General features: G+C 37.5%; 1 protein-coding gene across 1 annotated transcript; it reads right to left on the bottom strand.

Annotated features, from left to right (window-relative positions):
- Positions 1 to 3,727: 3,727 nt before the first annotated feature.
- LOC139739400 (uncharacterized) lies at positions 3,728 to 7,984 on the bottom strand. The gene has a single exon (XM_071650021.1). The coding sequence runs from the start codon at positions 7,982 to 7,984 to the stop codon at positions 3,728 to 3,730; it is 4,257 nt and encodes a 1,418-aa protein (XP_071506122.1).
- Positions 7,985 to 11,944: the final 3,960 nt, after the last annotated feature.

Consider the following 11,944-nt stretch of genomic DNA (forward strand, 5'->3'; position numbering starts at 1 on the left):
CAGGACCAATCCCATCATCAACACCAACTGAGGTAGAGGGATGGGGGATGGTTGGCAGTAATCACTCGAATAGCGATAATTAGATAATAGTTAGATGCAAACAATATGAGCTCAAGATTGAGGGTATGATATTATGTCAAGCTATAATGGCATGTCCGTACTTGAAGGGTGCCCATGAAGCTTCGCAGATAACTAAACCCATAGACCAATTATCCAATCACTAGTATCCACTACTTTCTAGCATTAGTTTGTCTGTATTCATCATGACCTCGTCAAATTATTTCAATGATTATTAGTAACGCAGTATTTACCGATTCCATTCTGACCGCTCGATTTTTATTCTTGAAGACCTCTTCGTACGCGAACGACAGCGTTTATCGATTAGCTTCGGAGTTCTATTGTCCCGATAAGATTCTACTCCAAACTTGTCTGGGCTCGATCGTTGTCCCCTCCCCTCCCTCCCATCGCTTGGGTGGTTTTCGATGACGTATGTCATCAATGAAGCGCGATAGGGATGAGTCAACAACACAGGGGATGTCTATGTATATGTTAGATATAATGCATCCTATGTACTCTTGTATAGGTCACTTTTCCGTTCATATTTTAGTTGTAGATCGCTGCTGCTTGTTTCTAAGGTAAAATCAAACTCTCTAAGAGAACGAGTACACACAGACGTGCATGATCACTTCTCTTAAATTATATCATTTTCTGTCTATGTTTCTTCGTTTAATAATCATATAATGCAGTCTAAACAACGTTGTATATTGCGAAGACCGTGTTTTTCTTTTTAGTGTAGAATACAGTCATTCCTTTGATCGTTAATCCCGCTCGAATGAATATAGGAAATGGCGCATTTAATAGAGTAAAATATGTTTACAAAATGAACGCAAACGTATAGATTCTAACTCGTTTGATATTTGGACGTGTAAGTCATGTTCTTGTAATACATCTATGTCCTACATGCGCGATATATACGTTGTATTTGGGGATATAAGTATTCTTGTTGTAGAATTACAGCGGCTCGTTGCTATGGTAACAAAACAGCGAAAATTTATCACCATCGTTCTCAGATTCGTGATGATACCGTTGATATATAATCATTTTACTACCTTCGCGATTGTCTTATGAACAAACAGAAAATCCCAAAACGGCAATATTTGAAATAATGGGAAACGCCGCAAACCTGGCGTCTATACATTATATAATTGATCCTTGTCGCGTAAATGGTTTGACATATATGGAAACGTATAGGATGGTATGGAGAGAAAAGAAAGTTACAAGTCCGTTCATATTCGGGACTATTCTAATTCATTTACCGCTGTAAGCGTAATTATATCGGGGATAAAGCTTGTAAGTTACCAAAAACACTGGTCATTATTGAAACATTGGATTATCATTTTGTGGTTGTTGTTGTCATTTTATGTGTATGTGTGCCGATAATCTAACAAGTAGATGATTTAAACAAATGGATCGTGGGTGTACTGTACAAACCAATATGTATTGTTTTCTACGATACAGAACGGTCGTTCAAGATTGTCGAAATGGATATAAGGGAGATGGTGGAGTTCTTACGTTGGGACTGTCAATCCAGACCAGAATGGTCTAAGCCCGTTGCTATTATCGTTGTCATGATCAAGACTGGTGATTTTTGATCACGTATATGTGATGTGCAATGGGAAGGGTCAATGTTGATTTTTGAAGGGATAGAGTATACAAGGTGTTGTTATTTGGCTTAGATTCCAGCGAAATTTTCGACGCAGTTTCGGTTCTTGATTATATAAAGGAACTGTTTAAAGTATTTTTTACTATTATACATTAAAACTATACATACCGCTAAAAAAATTACACAATAATCAGTTTCGATTATGTAATTGTCTAAATTTATATTTCACTTTTCAATTACTGAGGACCATTTTTGCCTTTTAAATTTGTAATGTAAATATATTTCTTATAATTTGCAATAACTTGAAAGACACACTTGGTTGTGATGTAAAACTTTGCAATTAGGTGACAGTTTTTCATGCATTTTAATCACTGTACATTTCCAATGTCAGAATGTAAAACGTTGAGAAAAGTTTAGATATATGGCTGGTTTATCTACGTACACCGTTTTTTTATAAACAATAAATCAACCAACAAACTGACACGAATCAACAAATCAATCATTCATCCATTCAATCATATATTCAGAAAAAAATCTACTCATTCACTAATGTTACTCATATACGATGAAATTTTGAGGGATAAGATGATGAAATGACAAAACTCGTAAACGATAAAACGATGAAATGATATATAACGATCAATCCGGTAAATGGTTAAACGGGCAAACAGGCAAACGGGCAAATTAATGACCAAATCAAACGGGTAAATTATGATCGAATGGGCAAACGGGACATGGCTAATACGACAGACAGGAATACAACAAACTACATTTAAAGTGAATGATAAAAAAATACAATAATTAAATGATAAAACGAAAAAAAAATACAGATATTACAACCAATTATTCATTTGTTCACTCATCCGTTTATTCATTCGTTCATTCATTACATTCATTCATTTATTTATTCATGAAACACTTACTAAAATAATAAAAATGATTCGTTCACTTTATTTTGTAATTGAACTTTATTTACAATTCAAAACCATTCTTCAACACATCAACATTACACCTAATGAAAATGTATATAATTATGTACTTGTGTATAAAGAATTAACAAATTATGTATAAGGTGCAAAACTAAGTTATCAATCAATAAAAAATAAAACCTAATAAAAATAGAAGGTATACAGTGTGGTTTAATATCATGTTTGTTATTCATATCTGCTACTTGGTTTTAATAAAATATAGCAATTCATACAATATTGTTTAGAACTCCAATGTTGTAGTGATAATTAGATTCATAATACAAATATTCAATGTAATAATAATTATCGCTGTATAGCATATGTTAAACAAATATAAGTACTTGAATTATTACGTTACAATTCTTATTAGACCAACCCCGACCCCCAAAAAACACAACAATAAACATATTTGATCAGTTGAATCCATTCTTCTAATACCACAACAATCACAACTGTGCTATATAATTTTCATTATTTACATGGAAAATAGCAAGATTTATACAAAATCAATATGATACCCGAAAGTAAGGATATTTCGGTTAAATTTATAGCTTCAAATAATTATGAAAGAATAACTAGTACCTTTTTTTATTACATTAAACAAACCAAAAAAAAAATGTATACACACATCCTTTTGTCACCGAAGTGCAAAAAGGAAAATCCCTCATGTTAAGTTGAACCCACCGTCCATAGTAAACTGTTTCACCAGTCTACAAAAGTATAGATAGAAGTTGTTTGAAAAAATACATTTGAAAACAATTAAGAGGAGGGATGACTTCTGAAGTAACCTGTCATCACTACATCGGTAACCATAAACAGCGCAATATTATATTGCAAAATGCTCAAGAAATATACTTCTTAAATATACAACATTGTTTACATACAAGCATGACAGTTTGTGGGGTCTTCAAAAGTACAAGAAATAAACTTGTCAAGATTTATCATAACTATATCGGTGTTTTATGAGTAGAGGCACTGTATTAATTATCCTTCCTTTTTAATATATATTTTTTAAATCCATATCATCCTTACATATGCATTCAACGTCGTTTCCCTACGTGAAGAAATATTACTATTTCACAACAAAATAAATAAATTATATATCCAGGTATGTCGTTGAAACGCCATCATCTAATACTATCCGTTTAGGATAAAAGTTTGTGAACCCTTGTCTGGTTTGATTGTAGGTGTACACGGCGTTCTTCTTTGTAATGAACCCGGTATTTCTCCGTGAAGCCGACTGTCCACTCTTGAGTACATCCAGATACAAGTCCTTTGTGATGTCATTTTGCCTTTTGTTAATCCCTTTGCAGCTGAACTTATCGCTGGCACCAAAACAGTAGTAAGTCTTACTGCACAGTGCCACGATCCCATCCCCTTTCCACTCGACCTTGAAAAGGCCGGGTGTTCGCTTGTCAAACTTCGCATTTGCAGGCGTGTCGTCTCTAGGAAACCAATTATTCTTGTCTTTTTCATACTCCTCCATCATCTCGGGTTTGACAACATCCTCGATAGATTCTGCAGAGAGTGCCAAGTAAGCAGAATCAGTATCCATTTCACACATCTCAAAGTCACTGGGGTCCACATACTTGAGCAAAAAGTCGTAGTAGAATTGAAGCATTCTTAGCTTGGCATACCCATACACAAAGAATCCAATCTGTATAGGCAAGTCTTCTTTGATGGTCTTCTTTGCTATCTCTACTTCGTAGCAGTCATCTCCAATAGGCGAGGCATCTCTAAAGTTCAAATTTAGGACGCACTTCGAAGCACCGATGAAATCACACACTTTGATGTTGCGGTGTTTCTCTTTGTTGGTGATTGTTTTTCCATACGATGAGTTCCCGATTAATTTCATCGTATCAGCGATAATGGCCTTATCTTTATCCACATCACCCTCCCGTCTCGCGTTGGAAACGGCCTCCCCGAAGTGACGAAAACAACGCTGAGGGGAATATTCGACGACTTGATGGATTTTGGTAACAACGAGACCGTGTTGGATATACCATTTGAGCAGAGGGGTAATGAGCATCACACGGTCACCGAACATGCTACCTATCAGACTTCGCCTAGATGTTTTCATGATACCGTGCTCTTCCGCAACCGCATTCATAAATTTGCCTATATCATCCTTTGCGATGTCTGCATTCTTAAAGATGGGACACATTTCTGCGAACAGCGGTTTCAGATGATCGGGAACTTCGATGTTGCATTCAACAATACCGAAGAGTTGATCGTTCATGACACCCTGCACGATTTCTTCTTCCGTCATCTTATTTTTCTTATGAAGTGGGCGTTGGAAGTGGCGGATGAATCGTTTTAGGCCTTCATCTTGGCTTCGAATCTTACGATACTCACACTCCCACATTTCAACGAGGTTGTATCCGCATTTCCGTATGTAATTACTGATCTCCAGAGTGTCGGCAAAGAGTTCCGACATTGATTTATTCCGCCGCTTGTTGAAGTTTTTCCCATTGTTTAATGCACAGTCGTGACCGTGCCACCAGCAACCTTGGAACTGATAGACGGTATTTGTCTCTGCGCAGAAACCGTCTACAGGTATATTTCGAGGGCCAATCCTTTTCTCAGTATTATTGCCACGGTGTCTGATGTTTACCCGGTTGACGTGACTCTCGTAAGTAAGCCATTCCTCGGCAATCGAAGGCTTGGTCTGTGGCATGAAATTCTTGTCAGCCAGACGTCTCACATATGGTCCTGTAGGCATTTCCTGCATAATAGCCCACAAATAGAGGGCGTTTGCATCGTACCCAACAATGTGTTGGCACTTTTTTCCACCTCTTATCCTCGTCACACCTTTCTCATGGTACCGGGTGAAAACAATGGATGGGCCGCCGACTAGGTTACGCTTCATGGTCTGAAACAAGTCGCCATCTTTTTCGTGAACGAGACTGAAATTGGTGGAGCTTGGGATAGTGTGCATGAGGTACTTCAAAGTTAAGCCAGGTACCGAGATTCCATCTTTAAACATGTCAATACCTCGTTGTCTGTAGAACGAGATCATTTTCTCTACGGCTTCAACAAATGGCTGGACGTCACGATTATTGTACCAAATAAGGAAGTCTTTCATCGACGTCATCCCGATCTCGTTCCACACTCGTTGGCAGTAGGCGTAGTTGTCACTCGATATATTTTCTCTCTTGAGAGTGCTGTGAAATGCATCGTGGGAAGGCAAAGATGGATGAGCAAGCTTGTCCAGAGAGTCGAACCATTCGTACGGGAAAAAACCCTTGGGCTGGCTACACTTGTACGCTTTTAGGAATGAATCGTAGGAGAAGCCCGGTGCCAAATAATTGAGTATGTCGAGGAAATTCAGATGCTCGGTGCGGATTGCCATGTGATTGCTGTTTCTCTTCACTATGAATGAAATGGGATCGGATGATAGGAGAGTGGGATACAAATACCTTTTGATGACGTTGATATCGTATTTTCCACTGTTGAACCCCACAACGGGTAATACACGTGCAAAAGAAATGAGATGTTGTTTCAATTTGGAAAGGAGCTTGACTTTGGGGATGGGTTTACCTTCGAGGATGTGTTGAGATGTACTAGCGGCCAATTCTTTCATTTCATCGATCTTCTCATCGATTTTGCAAATAAAAGGGGCGAAGCGCTGCTCCATAACTTCTTGACTTTTGCGACTCACTTCAAGGAGGTAGGAAACCATAGTGGAGACGAGGTGGGCTGGATCCCCGTCAGAAACAAAACACAGCGGTGATTCATAATCGGGTACATTGCTTGCTATCGACACGCTAGCGGGGACATGTTCGCGGACGATTTCCATCTTCTCCGTCTGATCCGTATTTATCTTCTTTTGCAGAAAACATTCAAAATCGTAAACGGCAAAAAATGGAAAATAGCGGTCGTTCGGTGGAACCGTGATTCCTTCACTTTCCAGTTCTTCAAACACCGTAGGTGGTGTGACGTATACTCCACCAGGATACACGGTACGAGTTCCGTTACCATCACAAGAAGACTCGTGGCGAACTAATTGGCGGGAAGTCTTCCACAACTTGCTGCACTTTCGGCATTCGTATCGTTTGCAGTATTTTTTAATGTCGGAAATATAGCTGAAGTGTTCTTGGAATACATTCAGGTACATGGTGTCCGAATACTTGCCAATACTCCGACGTATAAGTCTTGCCACGGGCTTTCCCTTCTCTTCGTTCTCATCTGCATCGCTTCCGTTGTCATTTTCGACGACCAACTCGTACGCTACAATGTTCAATTCAAATAACTTTTCCAGTTTCTCCAGTTCATTTAGTTTGACACCTTTGAAAGACGCTTGAGACCCAGCAGTGTATTTCCTATAGTACTTGAGGGTTAATCTCTCTATCCATCGTTTCTTCTGATGTTTGTGGCTGGCCAGACAACGGAAAAAACATAAGTTGTCGTCGAGATGTCTAGTGGGGTGATTTGAGATTCCCTTGTTTTGACTGATGTAATCGGGTAAGGAGTCGGTTTGGCACCCAATGGGAAAGTCCCGCAGAGGGTATACGTAAAAGGAAATGTTCGTGATGCGTTCAACAACCCATTTCGAATTTGGACGTTGTTCTCTAGCATATTCAAGGTAATCGGACTTCTCCAGTTCTTTGAGAAATGTATCAAAAGATGGTCTGTCCGTAACTTGAGTTGGGGCGGAGAAGAGTCTACCATTTGATGAGGCGTAGTGGTAACGCAACTCCCCCGTTTCAACATGACGTAGTATGAAGCCGAATGCCACGTTTACCTTGAATGCTTTCTTCTGCTTGATAAATATTTGCTCGGCAAATTGTTTCATTTCTTTGTGGTCAGCCACTCGAAGTTCAAAGTTGTATAAATGCCGCACCTTCACAAACCTCGAATGGGTTTCAATCAATTTGCGATGCCTATCGTAGACTTCGTCGATGGTTTGCGATCTATCAGCCTTTTCAGCTTTGCTGGAAGACGGTGTGCTGTGTGTTGTAGGTGTCTCGGCAATATTTGAGGTTGACGGGTCATCTTTGTCGTGAATTTTCTTGTGTCGGAGGTAGTTATCCATGCGTGTGAACTCCTTCCCGCATATGTCACAAGAATGAGACTCCACTGGGTGGACTGATAACTTGTGTCGCTTTAGGTCATTTTTGCGTGTAAATTTGATCCCGCACAGGTCGCACTGAAGATTCTCCTTTTCATCCGTCGATAAATGGGTTTTAATATGTCTCTTCAAATTATCAAGCCTCGGGAATATCTTTCCGCAATGATCGCACACATGATGCTTTTGTTGGTCGTTGGGATGGAAGATTCGCTTGTGACGGTACAGTCCTGACCAATACTTGAAAGAAGCACCGCAGTCGTGGCACTCGATGATGTTAGCCATGATGGAAGGCTTGATTGTCGTTTGTCTCTTGATCGTGATTCTCCAAGACAATTTTCACGCTATCTGTATATGAATACAAAATATTAAAAATAATAATGTTAAAATGCAAATAAATTGTATATCGATGTATGAAATAATAATGATACATGAATATCATTACCTTTACAACTAATGTGAATATCATTACCTTTGCAACTAATGAAGTTAATGGTCCAATTACGGTTAAAGTCAAGTAATGCTTTCCGCTGTTGACTTTTTTGACAGGGAAGAACGAAGTTGACAGGTCTGGGGTTAGGTAGTAACTGGCCGAATTTCGGGAGAGCCGTTCCTTTTATGTTAATGTTTGTTTACTTACCTTAGAAACAACATAAACAATTGCTTCCTCTTAGATACCAATTTACAGTGTAATAATACATTAGCACAATCATCAGAGTTACGATTCGATGAATAATATTCAATACAACACCGTATTTGTATATTTAAGTAACACGTATTACAATGGATGATATTATCAATTGAATTGAAAATAAATACGTTGAATTAAATCGCTATGAAAATATATAAAACAATGATTAAATCTTCACAAAGTCAAAATAAACCAAATAACATCAGACGAAATAATGAGATATGATCATGGTTAAATTGTTTAGACGATGAAATATTTGGAATTTAATACATCATGTAATATAATAAGTACTTATGATTCACTTATGTTATCATAAAATTATTTTGACATGTAATATAGAATGCTAAGAAAGTGGATGTCTCTTACTGAATCAATATGAAGCTAGATGATGTCAGTTGACTTTTGCGTTTCATCATTGGAGGTACGGAAGATCAAGACTTTCGCCTGTGCGCCTGTAGAAATGATAGGAATAGTTGTGATTTCTAATATTAAAAGAAAGTCAAATTTCGATACTGTTCTTGTTGCATGAAAATAACAATTTCATATAGACCTTACCATAAATACCATAACATTCCAGTAAACAAACTATATGGATATGAATTCAGTCAATTATTATTCCTGACATTACGTAAGTTTGATTATTACCGCCCCCCCCCAACACACACACAAAACGTAACTTAGCACGTGGTCTATACTTCCAGTTATGATCAAATGAAAATTCAAAACAAAGTATGACAGATTAAACATGTGTATTTTAGCGCCCATTGAAAATATTGCAACTAAAACGTAACAGTATCAATCGAACAATATATTCTTCGCAGTATGATGTTTATGTTTCATTTGCTAGAAAATTACAAAGGAGAAAACATATCATTTACATGTACTTATTAATGAGGAGAAAGATACGATTATAAAATGGAAAGATGGTAAACTCGAATATCTCAAGGGTCGTGAACAGTTCTTCATATTCATATCGACTTTGAGCATCACTCCAAGTATATTTTCGTATTGAAAGATTTGAACACGAGTGAATGTGCACTCACAAATTTGATTTAATGAATCAAATTGGTTAACATACTTTAATTATTTGGTGGTATGTTTTATCAACTGACCAAGGTATAGCATTAAGAGATCGTTGATATACTTGTTATGTAAATATGTGACGAACTGTCTCGCAGAATGGACACCTAGCGAAAATGAAAAAAAAAAATGTATCTGATGACATAATTTGAAATTATTGAAAGGTATATTTAGGTTGGTTTTTCTTACACAACATTTAAAGGGTAAAATGGAACGTTCGTTAGCATCTCTCTCTTAAAGTAGATACTTATAGAAGAACCGAAAATATGATGATATTCATATCTACAGGAAGCTTATGGCCCCTACAATGAGCTTGAATGACATTCAAGCAATATGACACTTCTGTAAAAGCGAAATTAGGGTGAGAATATCGCCATATTCTCGGAGACACATTTGCCAGATTGCCGTATAGAAACGTCCTTTCAATGTGACATCACCCACGGGATACGCGGCCTACGGGCCACTTCCGTATTAACACACGTATTAGACTAGAAAGACAAACTTCTACTTACGACAAATACGTGCTATATTTCCCCTACTGGAATAAAGATGATACAATATTGTTTGTAAATCACTTGTTATTAATTTTTCCACGTTGATATTCTAAGAAATGTATTGTTTTGGGGGAAAAAACTTTGAAAAAGGAGGGAAAGAAGGTGAAACTACCGCCGTCTCGTGCAGTAGAGGAGGCCTGCATTTATTTTGCGATTTGTACCACCGGAGACATTACCTCTTCAACTGTGGAAACAAAGTATTAATATAAATCAAATCATCATTGAGAAGAAAAAACAAATCAAAGAATATTCAATTTTAGTCTAGTCTAGATCATCGCAATATAGACAACTTCGAATTTAGCGCGACCGCCGAAACTATTGTCTATGTACGTAAACACACATGCACGCACCTAGTACTTACACGCTTGTATGCTTTCGCGAGACGAGAAAAAAAGCAAAACAAAATAAAACCGAAAGAAATGCGCTATTCTATCATTATATGTACCATTAATTGTAGTTATCGACAGATTAAATGGAGAAGAAAAATTATTCACTGTTATGACAAGGCAAATTCCACCTCCGAACATGATTCTACTATGGTAGATTTGTTTTGAAACACAGCTATAGGTACAACTCTGACCGGCGAAAAAAAAAGGCGAGTTGTAAACATTTATTTTATGTAGATTGTCACCTTTTCAATGGCCATAATAATATGAATAATGACATTAGGATGTGTTTCCAAGATGGGAAAGGACAACTGTATGTCAGATGTTGATCATTCAAGTAATATTACAACGTTTGAAAGTATGGAAAGGACATCCACTCTGTGAACATTTGTGTGTAGATCGCAGTACTCGTCACTAGCTGCATGAAGCATATACCTGTAGTGACGTCACACAAAAAGCCACTTTCCCGTAGCCGATTTCGTAGAGCGGAGAGGGTCAATTTTGGGAAGATTGTTCTTCATAAAACTCGAATCTGACACACTTTCGTGGTAAGTTAGCAGCAAAACCTGCTTAAAGAACTCATTTACTGATAAAATAAACGAAAATTACTGGATTTCATTTCCTATAAGTATCAACTTTAAGTAATATTAATGAACCGATAGGTGGGGGTGATGGGGCTCAGTGGGTAAAGCGTCTGCCTGGCGATCGAAAGGTCGTAGGTCCAAATCCCACCCTTACCAGGTGATTTTTGCCATGAGCCACGTTGTGTGTTACCGCATCCCTCCCTTGCTGTGTTACAGATGCAGGCTGGCATGGTCAGAAAAACACACCGTCCCGTGTACAGGGAGAGCAATAACATGTGCACGTTAAAGATCTCTCTACATTATCTTCTCGTAAAGAGTAGGGTGAAAACCCAGTGTAGAATGTACAATGCTGTCAATGCTGCATTCTATAATGGTTTTCTTACACAAAATAGTGGTTAGAAATGTTGGCAAACGTATTAATCATTAAGTATTCAGCCCTATTATATTATATATTTTCCCGACATTCAAATTAACTATCACAGTGATGTGTTTTTTCTCCCACACTAAATATTTAAAACGGATATGTTATTTTATGTGACTTGTTTTAATTAAGTTTTGATTGAATATTCTGAAGGATACTGAATGAATTATAACACGTAAACTCGTTCATGCATTCATCCACGTGTTTAGGCCTACTTATAGTCATATAATGTATTTTTCCTCTAGATCACTATAACTATAGGCATTTAGAAACTACACATTAGCCGACGTAAAATCACTAACGATGATGTTGATGATTTGTGTTTATAAGGAGAAAGTGCAAATGCAATTTTACTATATACATAGCATATGTACATAAGCGATAAAAGGGAATACATATGTAAACTAGCATAACGCCGTTGTAGGAAAAATAAGCGCTACATATATTTAGTACGCTAAGCGATGGAGGGATCCCACTCACTAAGCATTCATGAGTTTTACTCATATGAAGCACGGATCCTAACATGTGA

Source organism: Diadema antillarum, unplaced genomic scaffold, assembly GCF_040938485.1.
Source record: "Diadema antillarum isolate AM-2024a unplaced genomic scaffold, OU_Dant_1.0 seq00000798_RagTag, whole genome shotgun sequence".
NCBI lineage: Eukaryota > Metazoa > Echinodermata > Echinoidea > Diadematoida > Diadematidae > Diadema > Diadema antillarum.

Bases quoted from the DNA above. Each gene is read 5' to 3' on its own strand.
- LOC139739400 (XM_071650021.1), bottom strand. From the start codon at position 7,984: ATGGCTAACATCATCGAGTGCCACGACTGCGGTGCTTCTTTCAAGTAT.